The following is a 21,059-nucleotide window of genomic DNA, read 5'->3' on the forward strand; positions in this document are numbered from 1 at the left end:
CCTCATTGCAAAGATATTTCACTTGCGAGTTATTTAAAAAGGAATATACTCCCCAGTTTCAGATAACACACGCCTCCACTGATCAGAAAAATCTGTTGAAAAGGAAAGACACCATATATACAGAAATCCAAAAATAAAATATGGGCCATGCTAGTCTCGTCTGTATCATTCCAATTTTATCAGATGTCCCTCCAAAGAGACAACAAATCAGTTCTCCTGGTGCAATATAATGATAGGTAACTACTAATATTTAGTCGATGTGGGACTAGATAGATGAAATTGTATTGCAATTACTAGCTGAAAGGGTCAAGCCTTTCAATGAAGTTTGGTTTTCAAAGAAAATATCATACCACGAGTTCAGCCTTCAACAGCTAATATATTTTCAATAAATAATGCAAATCCCAACCACCAAAACACAAATAAGCAAACATAAAAAGAGGAGAAGCAAGAAAACTTTAGAAACATGCCGAGTAACCAAAGGAAAGGCATCGGTTATGCTAAATAAATAAATAAAATTGGTCACCTCTTATTTTCTGTCTACATTATTCACTTAACAGTGTAACTTAAGAAAGTGATCTAGATAGTAGATACTGTGCAAAACGGAATTTCCAAACTTCACAGAAGTCCTCTTCTTCTCTTGTAGTCACTGATAGATAATGTAAGAGCATGCCTACTCCCATCCTTCTCAGAAACCTGGAGCCCAACTGTTGCTTCTATTTTTTGTTTCCTTGCCAGAAACCCATTTTTGAGTCCCTGTGGTCCACCAAAACTCTTGAGTTCGGCCAAAGAGATAGGCAAGTCAAAATCATGCAGCATATGTAATTCTGTTCCACCATCTACAGGAGCATTGGTATCAATCAACTTCCCTGCATTAGCAGCAGCTTGCAATGCCAATTCTGTGACTTCAACACCAACCTTTGTTGTAACACCTCCTTTTTCTTGTTCTTTTTCTCCCACCTTACTAACTTCACCATCCTTTTCTCTTTTATCTTCATTCTTCTCAGCTTCTTTCCCATAGTAATTCCTCGACCTCGTCCACCTCCTCGAAAAGGGATCAACGCCTTCCTCTCCAGCCTTCAAATTTGTATTGAACTGTTTTTGTTCAGACAACATCTTGAAGTTCTCAACCCTGTTCTTCCTGTTCATCTCAGCCAGCCTCACAGCCTTGGCATCATTCTCCCAGGTTCTACGAGATGCTTCCAATTCCACAAGCTTTTTCAAGATCCTATCCATCTCTGCCTCATCATTCTTACTTTTTGCTACCTCCAACAGGTTCTTCAACCGATCCTTCTCCACTGCAACATTCAGTGGCCTAGATGGAACAGATTTTTTCTCCTCTAGCATCTGCTTCACTGTGGCAGCTGAATAAACATACTTGCTAGTTCTTCTTATGGCCTCCTTCTTCTCCAACACACTCATCTTACTTGGCATCTGGCTGCAAGTTCTCTCATGTTCTCTAACCCACTGTCTGAACTCTTTCTCTAATGGTGCAGAATCTGAAACTACAGCCATCTGAAACTTTTTAGCAGAGTTATCACTGCCCCACACACAAACTAGGTACTTGTGAGTGACTCTATTCTCTACCTTGTAATGCTTATTTGGGTCACCCCCATCAACTCTCTGGACAATGCAGAGCCTATAGACAGGTACATTTTCTAACTTCCCTATGCCAATTCTCACAAAACAGCCAACAATTAACTCATCAAAAAATGGTTCATTCAACCACTTCACAAGCTTCGACCTCCTAATGGTGATGTCCCTTATGTTCTCAAATGTTGGCATCTTCGATTCATGCATGCTCTTGTCATCATCACTGTCACCCAATCCACCATCATCAGACGAGTCTCTTTCGCTGTCTGACCGAAAAGCACTCTCACTCTGACTAGAGCTACTTGGACTTGCTGTGATTCCGGGTTTCTGCTTGCTACTTGAGCCTGTTCCTAAAGCATTTCGCAATTTATCACGAGGTTCTAAGACTTGTTGCTTCTTCCTTTTCGCGCGCAATTCGCTTAGTACGTCTCCCTTTGAAGCCGTCCTTTCAGCATGTCTAGCCGAGGAACGAACCTTGACAGAAGAAGGATGATGAGATGAATTTGCAGTAGTAGTATTAGTAGTAGTAGTCTTTGCATTTGCTTTTTTGTTTTCCCTCTTCACTCTCATTTTTTTCTTGAATTCCTTTTCACATTTCTTGGTTGCTCTATCAGACAAAATCATCTCTCTTTCAAGTTCTGTCATATTTGCAAGCTTCTGCTTGTCGTCTTCGTCCTTGTAGAGATCGCTGCCAACATCAGATTCTTCACTGCTGCCACCATCTCTATCTGGATCAGGAACTCCATCCTCCAACTCAGCCCCACCACGGTCATTATTATTATTACCTCTTTTGTTCATGTCCAATCTCTTCTTCAAAGGAACATGGGATGAATACCTCTGTGGTTTCTTGCCTGCACCCTCATCAGAGTTTTCATCTCTGGAGTCACTTCCACCATCAGAGAATGCTGCACCAGCACCACCCTCACGTTTGGCCTTTGAGTTCTTTGGCTTGGGCCGCTTGCTCACCGGAGAACTAGTCCTTCCAGCTGCCTCAAGAAGCATGTTTTCCAAATCTGCCATCCTCTCTTCTGTGTTGATATATCTGCTCCTGCAGTCTCAAGTTATATTGAGTCAGACCCCAACAAAAGTCACTACAACCCACACCAACGAAAATTTTTATTATAAGATCATATGCATGAGTTAACAGACTTCTCAAGTGTGTGCATATAAATAAACAGAATGAAAAAGATAGAGATTAATATAATAAATTTTGACTTTCTGGGTAATAGTATTGAAGTGGTTCATCTTTAACGATCACAATATGAATATGTAACTCATACATTCCATCAAAGCTATAAAAGAAAATAATGAAATAAATAAGATAACCCATAAAAGATAAACGAAAAATAAAGGGCATGCACCTGAGCCAGAGGCAAATGTGTAAGAACTGATCCTGGTTGTAGAAATTATTATGTAGCAAGAGTTTGAGAGGTCCTCCTGGGATCACTGGATGTCTTTCGCTGTGTTTTTAGTCCTCTACTGAGATATGACATTCTTGTAATTAAAATTATTTTAGATTACATTTCCATATTTAGAGAAACTAACTCCTACAAATTCGTAGAATTGCGTATATAGTGCTTGACTGCTTCAATCTAAACAATTTTTGTTATATACGTTACTATTTATCATACAAGTATGTAACATATATTGTTGGCAGTGGCATATATGTATTGACTCATTATAAATAATAAATAGTCTTTCAGCATATCTTCAGTGTTGCATTGTACGCTTGGACAGGTTCATCTAAGGATAAAAAAATTTGACAGAAACATATCTTATTTCATTGCATCCAAAAGAATATACAGGATACATGTTGAAATGTTCAGAATCAAAAAAATAAATGCCATTCATTTTCCAAAAATGTTGACAAAATGGACATTCATGTGAGCATAGGACTCCTCTTGTTTGGAATCTTCTTCGAGATGACAAACATCCCCTCAAGATTCTTCATAAAAAAGTGTTGCAGCTTGGGAGGAATTTGTAGATTCCAAACTTGCATCCTATCTCCTATCTTTTTCAAGTGTGTTATTTGTATAACAGAATCCATTAGACAATGATAAGCGGATCTAACAGAATATGTGTCGTGTTTCAAAAATTTCCATAGAATTTGGCCATGATTGGACACATTTAGCAAAGGAATTTTCTTTATTTCAAGGATCTCTTGTGGCACGAAAAAATGTTGTGGAATATCCTCCCTCCAAGTTTGATTTTCAAAGTTGATAAGAGAACTTGCAGTAAGGGTTTCCTGGCCCAAAGGAGGTGTTGATGAAATGTATGAATTTGAATTGTCACGTAACAAAGGTCGGCCCAAGATTTGAATGCTGGTTCCTTTTCCCACCGATCATCTTATGCCTTCATTTACCACTAACCGTGAAGCATAGATACTACGCTAAATAAAACTTGGATTGTAGATAGTATCATGGTTGGTTTGGAATTTCCAACTTTGCTTCCTTAGTATTGTCAAATTAAAAGCATGAAGATGTCTGAAACTCATACCTTTATCTTCCTTTTTCATTGTCAGTTTCTTCTAGTTGAGCCAATTGATTCCATTTATTGCTCCCTTTCTTTTGCTCCACAAAAAGAATTCATCATCTTTTTAAAGATCATCCTCCAAAGTTGTTGAATCATCTAAAGATAATTATTAATATAGGAAGTATTTAAATTCCAAGTATTATCTCACTAATTCACGTAGATAAACAGCTAGAATGACAATTTAATTAATAGATAAATTTTATAATTTTTTTTAAAAAAGAAAATTTTTATATTGTAATATATAAATGCTGCATTAGTAATAGTTTTTTTATTGTGACCTATATAGCCTCATGGGGGAACTGTCGAAGAACTTGGCATTATATCCAATAATCTCATTGATAAACATAACTGATGAGTGATGAATATAAGAATTAAATTTGGGTAACACCGGGTGCAGGAGCTACTCTGCAAGGATCTCTCTCCATTGGAGATTATAATTAAAGTAATGATACATAAATATTTTTTTTACATCACCAATTTTATCGTGTATATTTTTCTCATATTCTTATGTCTCTTTTTAAGTGTTGAATAGATTAATGAATGTGAATTAAACATTTTTCTTATAATTATATCCTTAATTTCAATTTTGAATTTTGTTCAACTCATCAATAATAGAAGGGTACATCAATAGTTTGAATTTTTCTTATTTTTATTCTATGTAATATATATTATTTAATTAACCTTTTGTTATTGTTTATAAAGTTTTTTTTGGAATATATAACAATCTTATTTTATAGAAAATCAAATGTTGTTGTTATATTTATTTTAAAATTATAAGATGAATATAAATAAGATAGGGGTATATCCAATACTCACTGGATAGGGGGATGCGGAATCAAATGGCCATCCCCACTACCCCTGTTGCCATGTCTAGTTGGTTGCCTTGAAATGAAGCTACCTCTTCCACGTGCCTTTACACATTTAGCTGTCTTTCACTGAAATTGACGAGATAATGCCTTCAAATGCTAATGGGGTGACGGTAGGAAATTCATGTGAAACATCGATGAAATTAGAATATTAGATACAGTTTCTCTTTTTCATAAATAGCTTGATATTACCACCAAAATCAATCTGTGATGTTATGGATTGGACTTATGGCCCAATTCGTGTCTTGAGCTTTATTGGTGCAAAACGGTTTATCACAGACACAAATTGTGACCACCGAAGTCAATATTCTATAAATAAAGCTTGAAGTATAAACGTTTGTAGCTTATAGTATCTCAATTGGGTGTAAAATTGCCCTTATAAACACCAATAATAAATGATCATTTCTCCTATAAGATTATTACTAACATCAGTGTTGGAGTAATTTTTATTCAATAGGATGTCTCACTCATTTCGGAATACTTACTTTTTTTAAATTCTCTTAAAAACAAAAGTAAAATAGTAAATCAACATTAAATATACTGACTTTTATAATACTTTAAAAGTTATATATAATATTTTTTAAGAAAGAAAAAAAGGCTAAACCCCTAGCACTCAATGAAGTGTCTCAATGCGGTATACTTTACGCGCCGCGGCCCATACCTTACAGCTCGTCACAATTCTGGAATGGTGTTCATGTTCTTTATGTGACTCCTGTTTTTTATGATTTTTTCTAGCTAAAAACAATACTTCATCATATGTCTTTTATGTCCAGTAATTTCGTTTACAATAGTAAAACTTATCTATAGGACAGGGTAGTTGAGATTTCACGGAGTACATAAATCAAAATATTATTACTTTTTTGCATTATATTTTGGGGTAAAATAATAGCACCTATCATTAGAAATTCAGAATTGCTGAATCTTCATTTTTGTTTTCTTTTTCAATTAAAATTAAATTATGCCCTTTAAAATTCTCCAAACAATTCACCTTTACCTGAATTTTTAATTGGAAATCCCATGTATAAAAAACTAGGGGAAATTTTACATCACACAAGTAGAAAAGCAAGTGAAGGAGAAAATAGAGAGAGAGAGAGACGCAAAACTCTTTCCCCCCTTTCCATGAATTATCGTTTTCATTAGGTTAGAGGGATAACTTAAATGGTTGTCCAGTGAACTTAAGCTAACAAAATTACTTAGCTGTCAAAAAGATAAAAACGAAATTGGAATAATTAAAGAGAAAAAATAAGCGCAATCTATGAAAGAAATAACAATATCGTAATCCATTTTCTTTTCAAAGCCAGAACAAGGAGATGATGGTTAATTAGCAATAAAGCCGCACAATATCTGAAAGCTTAACATAAAAGGTAACATAAATAAACTTATTAATAAACATATATATATATAAATATATTTTGCACGCTAACCACCACGGCGACCTTGTTTGAGAATAAAATCAGAGTTCCTTGACTTGCACAGGCTCAGCGGTATCCGGCACGCGCTTAGTAGTGTCCTTAGCCTCAGGCTCCTCCTGAATCTCGAAAGCGGAGACAGGAAAAGACCTAAATAGGCCGGCAGGGGTCTTGAAGGTGATTTTGCCAGTGGGAGGGTCATCAACATAGATATCACTGAGCGTGATCCAGAGCAAGAGCTCCTTGGTCTTAACCCCGGTGAGTTTGGTAATTTTACCTTGTTGGACATGAGCAGTTACCTCGGGCGCGTAGGAGACAAGCTTTCCGATCTTGTCGAACTTGTGGGTGTAACTCTTCTTTTGTTTGAGCCAGACGAAGGCGGTTTGTCTGTCGTAGCCGCACTCCTCCATGTCCTTGAGGGGAAGAAGGCCGTTGGGGAGGGCGATTTCCTTGAGAAGCTCCTTGGACTTCACTTGGCACATTTCGTCCCCGTGGTACACCTCTGATCTGCTCTTCACATCTTCTGCTATCAGAGACGACATCTTGATGATGAATCTAATTCACTCGTCCAAGCTAGAGAGAGAAACCAATGCCTAGTTTTCTTCTCTGCGCTGCCTCTCTTTCTTTCTTATATAGCTCTCAACTTCTCAAATTGACCTTTCTTCTCACCACAATTTCAATCTCTGCCACTCTCCGCTTCCTTAACTTTTTATTTTTCTTAACGGATTTACTTGGGGTGTGCTCTTTGCGTACAAGACAAAAACAGAGTAAAAAATAATAACATAATATGAGATTTACATTTTTATATTTTATTTTTATATCAATAAAAAATTTATTCGGGGAGATTGTTGTATTCTGAATTATCTTTTTATCACTATCTTATCTTTAAATCTTTTATCTATTTTATCTTTAAATCTTTATCTTTTTTTTAAATTTTTAACTGATTTTTTATTCATGGATTCTACACTCAAAATTTTAAATACTTTTCTACTTAAACAATTTTATGTATTTACCAATGAGTTAACAATTCTTTAATCATAAGATTCTGATTTCAACTCAGATACCTTTACACTTCTAACTTAAACGTCAATGTGTATCCCATCATAGTTGGTGAAAATGCTCATGAAATAATACCGCCATGAACCATGAGTCATGAGCCATAAGCGGATCTTGTCACGTCTAATAAGAAAAGTAGGTAAGTTTAATAAGGATAGTTTTTAAACATTACTATCTTTTTTTGCCAAAAAAAATTACCATCTTTTGTTTAGAAGAAACTTATTTCCATAAGGATAGTTTTTAAATAATATTTTGAAAATGGTAAAATTTCTCCATTACTTAACAAAGAAGCAATAAACAATTTTGAAAGTTTTGCATATTTATTTGGATATTTTATTTAATCAATATATTTTAGTTAAATAGTTTTACATAAATTTTTGAAAGTTTTGCAAGAAAATAATAATGAAAATTTAAAAGTGTTAGTATAATACGATTAAACATGCGGTAAATGTTTTATTATATTTAAATAAACAATGACTATATTGCCTGACTTTAAAAAATGACTATGTTTTATTATATAAAGAGCGGATTATTGAATCATAATCACTATCGTGTTTAACAATCAGGCCAAATGAGAGTATTTATTTCTTAATAATGATATTTTTTAAATTATGTGTGTGCGAGAGTGACACGTTTTAAGGAATAATTTAAAATAAATGAAAATATTCCAGTTGACTTAATCAGGGGTTACTAAAGTCTTTAGCAAGGATTTGAGACTAACTTCCATCTTGATACTTTTTCTCTCCATATGTACTGAAATTTCTTAATAATGAAAAATCTATTCGATTGTTAAATTTAACCTTCCTTGTTACTAAATATTTTAAGTCATGCCTCTTTTATAGTTTCTGAAGTCATTGTTTGTGTTGTTTATTTATTCGTCTAGGTGAGGGGTAGGGGTCTGGGGGACACTATTGAAATTTAATGTTTGAAGTTGTCTTAGTGATTGACACGGTTGAAAATTGATGGCATAATTAAGAGGGAAGCGTTGAGTTGGAGACAGATACGGATGCAAATGCTTTTCGAAAAATGCAGTTGGGAAGGTAACAAGTTTAGGTTTTTATTGAGGCTGCCATCACTCACGCAACCTCAATCAATCTCACCGACACCACTGTGCTGTGTGTGCTTCTGCCTACATCTTTACCAAACTTTTTGTCATTCCTTATTTTCTTTGCCACTAAGGATGCGTTTACATAAATAAATTACATATGATATCTTTGTTTAGTGAAGTAGATTAAGTATACAATTTCTTGAATATAAATGTTGATTATGGAAGTTGTTGGTGTGGTATTATTCATCTCACATTTTTGGGTTTTTTTGAATAGGGTTCCATTTGTTTAAGTTTTTGTCTTGCTAGTGTCGTTTTGTTCATCTCACGTTTGCTGGGATTCTGGAATAAAGGTTCAATTTGTTGTCTTGCTTAATTATGATGTTGTGTTTCATTGAAGAGTGTAGTGTGCCTTGCGTAATGAAAATATAATTCATTGAAGAGACAGATAATTGCTGGAATCTTGGAACAAAAATTGGGAGTGAGATAAAGGAAGGGGATGAGGCTGTTTTTGAAAGAAAACATTATTAAAAAAACCATGTCAGTGTCACATGCACAAATCGGTTAACTATTTAACGATGTTAAGGGGATAGGGGTGTTACTGTTATGAGATCCAAAAAATTAGGGGGGGGGGGGGGGGGTGTAGGTTGGAAAAAAAAAGGAATACTAGGTTTATTTAATCTGTTTAATGATGTTTAGATTCATACAATTGGAGAATAATTATTAGGACATCTCAAAATTCAAGTTATCAATTTTTTATATATGTAAGTTTATCAGATAAATAAAGTTTAATTATAAATAATATTTAACTCTTCTAATCAATTATAATTAAATCAATATAAAAGAAAGGATAATAAAATCATTTGATTAAAAATGTAAATATTCATAACCTTTAAAATAACAATAATAAGATATAAAAGAAAAAGATATTAAAAAAATAACATCAAATATTTTGTTTTATAAAAAAAATGTAATTATTTCAATTATGAAAACTATAAAAGAAAAATAATATTTATTAAAAAATAGAATATTTGAATAAAAAGAGAGAAAAAATGTCATTATTTGTGTAATCGATACGATAAAAAAGAATAAAATTTTTTGTAAAAAATAATTAATACTTAAATACTATTGCTTATATAATTAAACTTTTCAAATAATTAAAAAGTAGAATTAAAAAAATCAGGGCAGGCGAAGACCTCCCTCATCTATATGTACGTCTCCTGGCGCCAAGATCACAATGCAATTCATCAAGCCATGCTTGGCTTGCCTTAAATCTATCTTATTATTTTTATAAAAAATATAAAGCCAAAAATTATTTAGTATTTGCCATGAATTGCTTTTGAGGCTTGATTTAGTTATTTTCAAAGCCTAGTTTCATTTATTAGACAATTTATCCAGGATCAGATATCCAAATGCAACAAGCCACGTAAATAAATTTCATTGACATGACATTGTTTGTTGATATGACACTTGTTAATGTTTAGTAAAAAAAAAAACTTGCTTAGGCACATCATCCGTTGTTAAAAAATTTTAATGATGAGGACCTAAAAAAAAATAAAGAGTTTCTGGAACCTTTTTAATTTTTTTTATAAGGATTAGAATAAAAAAGTAAATTATAGAGAAAAAACTTATATTTAAATTTAATTTTTTACCATAAATTTAATATATAATTTATTTATTACGATTTTTAATCATAATACAATTTATATATTTAAAAGTTTTTATTTATTATAATTTTTACTATATAAAATACATATTTATTTTGTACAAATTTTAATAATATGCCAACAACTATCCCCTCGTGCCAGACAAAAAAAAATAAAATCCTGAACCATGCTGAGTAAACAGAAATCTGAAAAATTCACAACAAAAACAGAAAAACAAGAAAATCTGGGTTATTGTTAACAGATTTAACAGGGTATTACTTTACTATGATCCAAAATTAAAACCACTTGGGCACAGGGTGAGGTTGGTTAACCATGAAAGAAAAATCTTGCTGACTACTATCTTGCAATCTGAATATCCAAAATATATTCCTCACCATCCGGCTCAATATGAAGATCCAAAATAGCTTCCAAATCATTCTCTAACACTGGCCAAAATTTCTTCAAAATCCTCAATGCCATCTCAAAAATCTCATCGTTGTCATGTACCAGCAATTTTTGAATCTTATCCAATCCTTCACATTCCTCAACTCTTTGAGCATAAATATTGACACTATCATGCAGTCCCACTTCCTTGTCAGCTTCTCCCACCCACAAAATGTTCTCCAGCCCCTCCAGACAAATTGACACAACCTCTGGGTCTGGACAGCTCAACAGATCACATAGTCCCTTAATGCAACCTTGAGCCGCCACGAACCTGCAATAATGTTCATCATACACCTAAGTTTCATCACAGCATTATATTACAACAAAAGTAAGCATTATAAACTTTATTTATAAAAACCTTTAAGTAATAGAATGGGGGAAAATTATAATAAAGGAAAATTAAATGTACCTGATATGGTCACGAGATCCTCCAACAGTGATACTCAAGATCGCCCAGGCAGACTCCTTCTTGACGTCGAACTCAGCATGTTGAAGAATTTGAATAAGAGGAGGAATAATATTGGCCTTAATGACAGCCTGCAACAATAATCAAAATAACAATTATGATAAGATGCACACCACCAAACAATACTTTTTGAAAGGTTTCACTATTTCTATGTAAAGAATGGTAAATAAGAGCTAGTTTTAAAACTATACTAATAAATGAATATTCAAAATTCAAACTAGCTCCCTTGCATATGACAATTGATACCTAAGTAAGATAGATTAAGAGATCCGTTAACATTTCCTCACCTGTATTTGAGCTCTATTCCCACCTGCGATATTTGAGATTGTCCAACAAGCTTCTTTATGGATCATTTTTTTGTACTCACGCGTAAGAACTTGGCAAAGACACGGGAGCACTCCGTTATCAATTACAACCTGAAAATAAATGGCTTATTTAGTAGCAGTTGAACTAGGATGAAAGAGATCAAATATACAAAGTTTATTTAGAACACACAAGAAAAAAAAGGAAAGGAACCAAATAAATGATGAATATTGTCTTAATTGTCAATATGACTCGTTGATGTCAATACGTTCTACAACCTCTATAATGAAAAATGTATAAATAATTAGGCTCCTAGATACACAGTCATAACTTGCCCACATAATATAAAAGTCATGACAAACATGCTTTCACGTACAAGAATCAGAAGATAGTTATACATTGTTCTTTCTACCTGTGTCTGAGCATCATCACCAGTAACAATATTTCCTAGAGTCCGAAGCGCTGGTAAAACAACTTTATCTGATTGACACCTACTAAAATGAAATTTAATCAACCATGAAGAAAATGTAGTACAAGAACATCATGAAGTCACCCATGATTGTTCCAGAAGATGAAAGACACACAAAAGGTAAACATACTGCAGAAGCTCCACAAGTTTTGGGCAAACTCCTGCATCAATAATATCTTGAATTTTGTCAATTGAGACTTCTGAAAGGTAAGAGAGAGCCAAGCATGCATCTGCTACAACTTCTTCATCGGTCTGGTGGATGAGTTGATGAAGGACAGGCAAGACAGGCTTTACCTGACAAAGATCAAGGCCATTTCTCACTAACAATATGCATATAATGGGACAGAAGATTCAGTGTAGTCAACTTGCATGTACACATTCATACAGTCACTAGATTTGTAACCGTTGAATGAATATTGGACCACTCAAACTTTAAATGTGTGTTTTTTAACACTGATTTACTGAAATACATCATGAATCATCTGATTTTTATCCGACTTATCCAAATTGTTAAATGTGTGAATGCATGGAATCCAAATCAGTCTCACAATCAAGATTTTATGAAATGTCCCGAACCTGTTCAAAATTCACCGGAGGCTTTCCACGGACCAAACTATATAAAGTCCATGTAGTAACCCTCACCATAGACAATCTTGGAAGTGGGTTCAACAGAGATAATAACGGTAGAAGAACACCGTGGTTAAGAACAAGATCCCTATAGCTCGGGGAATCAATGGCAATGAACCCTAAAGCGCATACTATCTGTTCAGGACATGGGAAGCCAAAATTGAGTAAGTAAAAAACTTTTTTCTTTCTTTGAGGGGTCGGGTACAAATAATGAATAGTTGGTGAGAAATTAGTCATTATTAACAAAGGAAATTGAAGAGTTTAAAATGCAATTAGAAGACTTGACCTCTTCTTTGATATCATCATTGCTACTAGAGCTGAGAAGATTCACAAAGGAGGGAACAAGACCGAGTTCAACGATAACTCTTTTGTGTTGGGATGATCCACAAGCAATACTGGTTAGAATCAATATAGCTCCTAACTGCACAAGGAAGAATAAGTATTGTGCGAGTGAGGTTATTAATAGAAAACTGAATAATGAGAAAGAGAATGAAGGGGAATGCAATGCGTACCTGCAATTGGGGTGCATCGTCCCTTGACAAGAACGTCGCAAAGCGAGGGACAATACCTTGCTCAATGACATCATCAATTGAAGGGCATTGAGCTTAACAATATAATGAACGTTAAAATTAGTGTCCCACCAAACTATTTGATAATGATTTAGACATAGGAGAGATTGATATTACCAGCAAGTGATGACAGAATTTCAGCGTGACGTGTTTTCTCCAATTCTGCGGGAGGGAACTCAGAACATATGTGGTCTACCATGGCACTAATAGCTTCCAAAAACTAATAAAACAATATTCAAAACGCTGAAACGTTAACTTGTAACAAGAAAAAAACAAGTAGTGGTTGAAAACTTAGATAGGTACCGTATTGCGGGAATGGGTAGTATGAGTCTGTGTTCGTTTGTTGAAGAGAGTGTCATGGCGTTTGTTTTTTCTGATGCCGAAGAGGTCCTCTTCTCTCCTTCTCCGAATCTCTCGGGGGTCAATTCCACTCTTATAGCTTTTCTTCCTTGTCGCCCAAGCAGAAGCAGAACCAGAACCAGGTCGCAGAGACATTTTCACTTCTTGGGTATTCTTTCAATTCAAGAAACTGAAAACAGAATCTCCTCTGTTATTATGTTTAATCAAACCAACGCGCGCGACTACGTACTACGTGTCTTTTCGTTAATCTGTTCCTACTCTCGCCCATAATTAATTAAGAAAAAATATACATGCACATGGAATAAAAATAACACACCCACGGGTTTAATCTAACTTAGATAAACAAACTGTCTTAATTATTGTAAATTTACAGGACGGGTAAAAAAAATAAGACTATTCAAATCAAATAATTATAACCATAAGGAATTATAAATAGATTATGGCTTTTAAAGATAATTATTATTTATTTCCTCTTATCACCTTCTAAACATTTTTCATTTCTCATCTCCTCTGTTTCCTCTTCCTTCTTCCTATTTTTCTTCCACTTCAATACTGCCAAACAAAAGTGAACATATTCTCTTGTAAAGGATTCGCATACTTTAACGGCTAAAAAAAATATTTTTTGTACTACCTTGAATTATTTTAATGTTGTCAAGAGACTTATTTTATGTTCAAAACCCGTATATAAAATGGAATTCTGCAAGGCAATTTTAAACTTTCAATGCTAATATTTATTTAAAAATATATTCTTTAAAAAATTAATGATTAAGTCTCTATAAATAAAATATTTTTTATGTATCAAAAAAGCAAAGAAAGTTATTACACTTGTCTCTAAATATGTACTTGGTGTTCTTTTTTTTTTTCACCAAAGTATGTATTTGGTGTTAAATATCTGAATGTTATGTGAGAAAAAAATTATGCACAGACAATATAAATGTGATAAAAAAAAAACTAATTTTACTGTGCTTATTTCAATGATTGTTCCACTTGGAAATAAATTATCCTTAATTAGGCTACCAATTGGAAAATATCCTTAAAATATGAAAAATGTTATTTTTTAAAGTATACTTATTTTTCTCCTTTTGACACGTTTGTTTTATCCTTATTTAGTATTTTTTTTTCTCCAAGGACAAAGGCATGATTAAATGGTTATTCTTTATTTTTTATTATACGTAAAAGAAAGTTTATTCTATATAATGTACAAATGACATAGTAGTGAACTTAATGAATAGTTCTACTATGGGCACAAACCAACTAAAAAATTTACAACTTACCGTTAAAATAAAAGAGTACATGAGTACGTAATTATGTGAAAGGTTTCCCCAGTTTTACGTAAATAGATTTCCAGAAATTGTCATGATGATGACTTAATTATGATATCTTATCACCTAATTAAAATGCACTTGAACCCTAAAAAAAATCACTTTCTCTAAAAAATATGACCTTATCATGCAACCAAAATAAAGAATGGACTCTATCAATAAATGGAACAATTGATAATTGTTATGAATACTTAATTTTTACACTTAAATTACATAACAATTAATTTTTCTCTTCTTTGTGCTATATTTGATCCAAAAAGATAGAAATTTAAATTCTTTTAAATTTTTAACTTAAGAAAGTTAAAGTTAATGAAATTGCTAGCATTTACCCTTATTTTGTAGAGTTTTGATATAACAATAAGAGACTTTGAAGGTGTGGAACTTGAGTAGCCCGCTTACTGCATAATGTGTACTTAGAGCGAGAAGTCCAACCTAAAGGAACACATGTTAAGCATATGGTGATTTCTCAAACATCTAGACTTAAAGTGCGGTCACTTAAGCCAGTTGTATTGTGATGACGCTCAGCACGCAATGACTTTTTAAAAAACATGACAGCGCAAATGTTTCTACGGGTTAAAAGGGACACTATTCCATTGGACAAAAGAATTCATCTAAGGCATTTTTTTTCAGTTTTATGGAGTCAATAGCCACTTTGGGAGCTCTCGTTCTTCTATTTTCTTCATTTTCTTTGTTTACTCTTCTTGTTTTAGGTTTCTCGTGATCATGAAAGGTTAACTTACACAATGTTGAAACTTCATACAAAAACTTTGTGATGTAATGATCTCTACTGTTTATTTAATATTATTTAAATATTATTGCTTCCCTTTTATATTTATTGTTTGATCAACCATATACATGCGTTATAGTGTTTTAATAGTTAGGAAATGTTTTTAAACTAAGAACTTGAAGTAACTTTTAAGTAACCAATGTCTAAAGATGAAATGGTGTTGGCCAACCTTCTTTATAAGGGAGCATAAGTGAAATCAATTGACTTAGACTCTTTCACACGAGAGATCATGATTAAAGGAGATTAGTTGGTAAAAATAATAGTTGAAATAACTTTAAATGTTGAAATCAAGAATACTTTTGTATTAATATACATGCATATATACATAGTGTTACATCAAGAGTACTTCTGTTAAAAAAAATCATGCAAATTTTGTCCCTCCTTAATTTAAAAAACATACTTGCATGCATACATTTTTTTGTCTCATTGAATTATAGATCTAACATTAAAGTATCATAAAAAATGACTTAATTAATTAAATTATATATAAAAAAATTAAAAATTTTACCAAAATTTAAATTTTTTAAAAATAGAAGACCAAAATTACTAAAAAAATAGAGGGATCAAAATTAAAATAATTAATACAATTTAGCCTATTAATATATATTTTTATAAAATAAAATTTAAAAATACATTGAAAAAGATTATAATATATAAAATTTATTAATTGGAAACTTAAAACTTGTAAAAATATTTTAAAAATTAATTTTTGGAAGTGTTAAAATTTTAATATTTCAAAAAGTATATAAAAGAGGTATATTAGTAAAATTGGGACGTGTAAGTAACAATTGCTTGTATATATTGGTTGGATGGCTGTTAGAGGAGGCCCTTTGCAACGTAGGTTACTGCTTTCTGCAGTTCGCGTTTTATTATTTGTATCTCCTTATTTTAAAATATTTCCAAATTATCCTTCCTTCTTCACTCACCTCCATTAACCTCTACCTTGTAACTCCACTCCATCTCAAACCCTCTGCCGCCACAGTTGCTCCCTTTTCCTTTGTCACAGTAGTGGTAGGTAGAAGGCATGGGCCCTGATGCATTCAGTGAAACCATTCATAGGGGAAAAGGCATAGAATGTTTTGGGGTGCGGGTTGGTATCAAAAGTAGTTACATCCATTATTTTGGATTTTTGCTTGATTGCAACATGTTTCTATGTTTACGGTTCTTGACACTCAATAACCAAATCTTAATAAATATATTTAGTTTTTGCCAAAAATAAATAAATAAATTCTTGTCCTAATTCGAAATGGAAAAGGTGCAGTTGCGGTGGTATATATTGTTGTATACAAGCACAGAAAGATAAAAAGGAGGAGAACAAGGGAAAGGAGGTGTGATAAAGGGCATTTTTGTCTGTTTCGATTGTTTTGTTTTCTATGGGGTGCAAGAAGTTAAAAATAGGATGCAGGAAGGAATGACATGCAACGTATTATACCTAAAGTCTACCATTGCATGGACCCGACACTCCTCCAACCCAACTCCTTGCCTTCTAGAAAGTTCAATCCAAAATGCAATAGGGCACAATAGAAAGCAACATCCCTTCCAAGAACATTTTTAAAAGATTTAGAACTAACATTAGCCTTAGCAAGCTGAAACATTCATGCATTAGAATAGATAATGTATTTATATATTTCTAAAGTCCTCATTTTTGGATATATATAATATTGTAAAACACTTAATTAACATTTTTCATTTTTTACATCATTAATCATATCAATTATCTATTTCTCATATTTTCTTTTACTTCTCTGAGTATCTACACTCCTAATGCCGTTGAATATTTTTCCATATTTCTAAGCATGCATATAATTAACAAGTTCAAAAATATTGTTTAATTATCAAATACTCTATTTACTATTTTTTTATAAGCAAAATTTTTCTATTGATTCTAACTAGTAAGTATTTTCTTACTGATTAGTTGATAATATAAACTATCTTTATACCATTTGTAGATTCTAATTAAAAACCTATTTTTTTTATTACTTTGAGTGAAACATGCAGATTTTCAATAATTGTTTTATAAACTGTCGAAATAACAAGGGCATTGCCCAGCAGGCCAGCACGAATTAAATCAAACTTCATGCCGACAAGGTTAATTTATAATTTTCATTTTATATTTGGTGGAAGGTAGAGAATGGATGCAACTTTAGCCTGGAGAGTGAAGAGAGAAAGAGTATCACTTCCACATGGTTGGCCCTTCCTTTCTCTAAGTGTCATAGAGACGCAAAGATGAGACTCATAATGTTACAAAAAAGTGGTGGGTTATTCATGCTGAATATACCCTGTGCCGTTTTCCTTCCTCTAAGAGGCCACGTGTGTTAATTCACACTTTTGGCCCAGTCCATTTTTGTATTTGTATTAATTCATTTTTATGGCAACCTTGATTATGTCTCTTGTCTCTTCTTCTTCTTTTATGAAAAAAAAAAAAAGTTTAGGTGATTTGGGTTCCTAAACCTTTCCAGGATCAAAAGAGGTCTTAAACTCAAAAAACGATTACAAAAATATTTATATATATTATTCACCAATAGCATTCTTCATACTCATGTTTTTATAGAATATAAAATTATTTTTTAGCAACTGAACCAACTTTTATTACTCTTGTCTTTTCTTTTGATCTTGTCATATTTCTCAATTTTCCATCACCAACAAATTGCATGTTTTATGAACACCCATCTTTGTCGAAATAGTTACAGTTTTCCAAAAATAGTTATAAAAAATTAGAAAAAAACACTAATATATATATTTTAGTTTTTGCACAGGACATTCACATTTGATCAGTCATGCACTAGAATTATTTTTTCCTACGAAAGATTACCATAAGCTGATTTATACAAGGATCGTTAATGCATAATAAGTGAGTACATTTGAATATAAAAAAATTAAAACAATGATAAAAAAAAATGACCAAGCTGCTAGTTCTGTAATTGTGAAAATTAAATTAAAATTAACATAAAAAAGTGAAACGTAAAATCTTATTTCAGCTACAGTTTTTCTAATTGGAAAAAAAGTAATAAGTTGTATGTGGCGGTGCCACTATTGGAATTTTTGCAAAAAATTAATATAAAGTGAGTGTGGACTAAATTGGATCTGTATCGAACATGAAAAGTTTATTATCCAAAAGATTCAGTCAATTTTTATTCAATATCTCTATAGCCAAAGTGTAAGTGAGAAAAATTTCCCTAGAAATATTTAACTACATCACCCATACAAATGAAAAACGTAAAAGTGAGGGTATAACAATGAATTAATTAATTTTAAGAATATAATAATAATGATGTGTAAACAAGTAAAATTCTAATTTAACTATCTATATATAACTTATTCATTTCTTCAGCGAAAAAAAAACTTATTCATTTAACAGTTTACATTTTAACCTACACTAGTCCCATCATCTTTAATTAGACAACAAAGATGAAAGAGCTCAATACCCAAATTATGATGTTTTAGGTCCCAAGGCTCTAACATCTTTAATAAGTACTTCACATGCTTACGTAGCCACCATGTGCACCAAATCTGTCTAAAACACAAATCCAGAGTTTGGAACCCATGACACCAATGATGCCGTCAAGGCAAATGCACAAAAAAGTAATGGTCGCATTTTTTGTATGTGTAAAAAAAAATATAATATAATATGCGGCCGCATTTAGTACCATATGTTAAGGAGTTTAATCCTGTATATATGGACATAAAGTAAACCAAATTCTAGAAATGCTGTCAAAGAAACCCGATTTCACATTGTACCTGCATATGTATTTGAGATGAGGCTGCATCTTTATTTGGAAGAAACCATCCTGAACGAAACGAACACTTTGTATATAATATAATTCTATAGGCAAGCACACATGTCACGAAATCTCTCTCTTTTTTTTTTATTGCTATAAAGAAATAGTTATTGAAATGTGTCTGTTTTTTATTTTTCTTTTCTTTTTATCGGCTATTGAAATGTGTCATTATATAAGGTCAAAATGGAGTATAGTCATGGTATATTTAAGACAAAATACAATAAATATTCTTCCTATTTTTTTTCCTTAACAAAGATTCCATAAAGTAAGGCCGTCGTGTTATATTTTTAGGGCGTCGTTAGAGAATATTTTAAAGACAGTGATCGATAAATATTTAGTCTATTTTATCAAAATTTTAATTTGTAAAAACACATTAAATATTTTATTTATTTTTATGCAATATGTTACAAAATTGTTAATATTTATTATAATTTAAGCGAGTTAACGATAAATTTATATAATTCTTCCTTTACACGATGAAATGAAGGATTAAAAATGAATCTTGAATTAACAATAAAGGGACGAGAATTTCTCCACAGAAAAATTAGATACACACACTTTGTACCGACTCTGTCCCCCCCCCCCCTTCTCCTGATTCTCTCTATATCAATTAAAAAAACCCTTAAATGGAAGCACATGGATGCATGTGGAATGTGATGGCTAAGGGAAACGACAAAGAACAAATGAAAACACACAAAGAATGTAATTATGTAGAAAGAACGTGGTCAGTTTACCATATATCAATGTAAGGTATGAAAGGAAATTTATATTTTCATATATATTATTATTAAGTTTATTTAATTTGAATACAACAGCATATATATAACCAAACGTTTAACTAGAAATCAATTGACTTTAAATTATTTCAGTTTAACAAAAGAGATTTAGGATTCAAGTTGAATAGTATTAAAAATAAAAAAAACATATATGAATTTGTTGTTGTATATTGGGAGTAATTGGCAAAAGAAAAGGAAGGGTGATGAGTTTGGCACATGGCGTGGGATGTCACTATCCGAAAATTGACAGTTGAATTGTCAAGGTTCCACGCGTGTCATGGCTTAATAAGGAAAAAGGTTTGTTGAGTGGTGCCCTGGTGGGGTAGGCCCCATCCCAATTGTCCAGGATCTGACCCATGTTTGTCTGTTCTAATTAAGGAGATCAATGTGGATGCAAATACAAAAGCCCACTAACTATTCTACTTCTTAAAATGCCACGTTAAACTTTTTTCCTCATTTTCACATACTATCACATGCAACCCAATGTGTTCAATGCCTGTGGGACATCCAAACCACATGGCATGACTTGTGTTTTGTAGTGATAATTCATAGTGTAGTCTTACTCTTAATTAACGATTATGATTTCATAGTGTAGTCTCAAAACTACACTGCTCAAGAGATTCAAATACCCCACTTAAACACACCTAGCTAAAAGCACAAAAAGAAGACGACCGAGACATGTTCTCAGCCATGTTTTATTATAATTTTTTGGGGGGGTCCTTATTAGTTGTTGTTATAAGAGCTTTAGCTCAGTAGTCAAGAGGACAGAATAGTAGTAAAGCCTATTTATAAGATCACAATTAAAGCCTTCCTTGTCAGTTAATGACATTTCATCACTTTTGGTCTGACTTGGTAATTTAAGCCAAATGCCGTTATTGTTAAGTCCCACCTACAATCTATATATACAACCATTTATCAAAATTAAAAAAAAAATCTATATATACAACCAAATGAGGAGACGAATTGCGAAGCTGTGATGAGGATGCAGAGGATTACTATTCTATAGTTGAGCC

General features: G+C 32.5%; 3 protein-coding genes across 3 annotated transcripts; all 3 read right to left on the bottom strand.

Moving 5' to 3' along the window:
• Window positions 1-414: 414 nt before the first annotated feature.
• Window positions 415-2,679, bottom strand: LOC100793188 (protein RTF1 homolog). Its single transcript, XM_003521612.4, has one exon. The coding sequence runs from the start codon at window positions 2,608-2,610 to the stop codon at window positions 616-618; it is 1,995 nt and encodes a 664-aa protein (XP_003521660.1). The 5' UTR covers window positions 2,611-2,679; the 3' UTR covers window positions 415-615.
• Window positions 2,680-6,244: 3,565 nt separating this feature from the next.
• LOC100306660 (uncharacterized) lies at window positions 6,245-7,007 on the bottom strand. The gene has a single exon (NM_001251396.2). It carries the CDS (start codon window positions 6,937-6,939, stop codon window positions 6,442-6,444), a length of 498 nt encoding a protein of 165 aa, NP_001238325.2. The 5' UTR covers window positions 6,940-7,007; the 3' UTR covers window positions 6,245-6,441.
• Window positions 7,008-10,236: 3,229 nt separating this feature from the next.
• LOC100813229 (importin subunit alpha-4) lies at window positions 10,237-13,517 on the bottom strand. The gene is made up of 10 exons (XM_003520742.5): window positions 13,326-13,517; window positions 13,140-13,242; window positions 12,966-13,057; window positions 12,740-12,874; window positions 12,403-12,588; window positions 11,957-12,120; window positions 11,770-11,848; window positions 11,342-11,470; window positions 10,998-11,125; window positions 10,237-10,859 (listed from the first exon to the last, which is right to left on the bottom strand). The coding sequence occupies exons 1-10, from the start codon at window positions 13,515-13,517 to the stop codon at window positions 10,502-10,504; spliced, it is 1,566 nt and encodes a 521-aa protein (XP_003520790.1). The 3' UTR covers window positions 10,237-10,501.
• Window positions 13,518-21,059: the final 7,542 nt, after the last annotated feature.

Source organism: Glycine max, chromosome 3 (assembly GCF_000004515.6).
Source record: "Glycine max cultivar Williams 82 chromosome 3, Glycine_max_v4.0, whole genome shotgun sequence".
Classification (NCBI taxonomy): Eukaryota; Viridiplantae; Streptophyta; class Magnoliopsida; order Fabales; family Fabaceae; genus Glycine; species Glycine max.

What these genes read in the sequence shown, in the direction of transcription:
- LOC100793188 (XM_003521612.4), bottom strand. Translation starts at nt 2,610, where the DNA reads ATGGCAGATTTGGAAAACATGCTTCTTGAGGCAGCTGGAAGGACTAGT.
- LOC100306660 (NM_001251396.2), bottom strand. Translation starts at nt 6,939, where the DNA reads ATGTCGTCTCTGATAGCAGAAGATGTGAAGAGCAGATCAGAGGTGTAC.
- LOC100813229 (XM_003520742.5), bottom strand. Translation starts at nt 13,517, where the DNA reads ATGTCTCTGCGACCTGGTTCTGGTTCTGCTTCTGCTTGGGCGACAAGG. An exon ending in AATTCTGTCATCACTTGCTG is followed by an intron (nt 13,058 to 13,139) that starts GTAATATCAATC and finishes TATATTGTTAAG; the next exon opens with CTCAATGCCCTTCAATTGAT. An exon ending in GGATCTCGTGACCATATCAG is followed by an intron (nt 10,860 to 10,997) that starts GTACATTTAATT and finishes ACATTATTGCAG; the next exon opens with GTTCGTGGCGGCTCAAGGTT.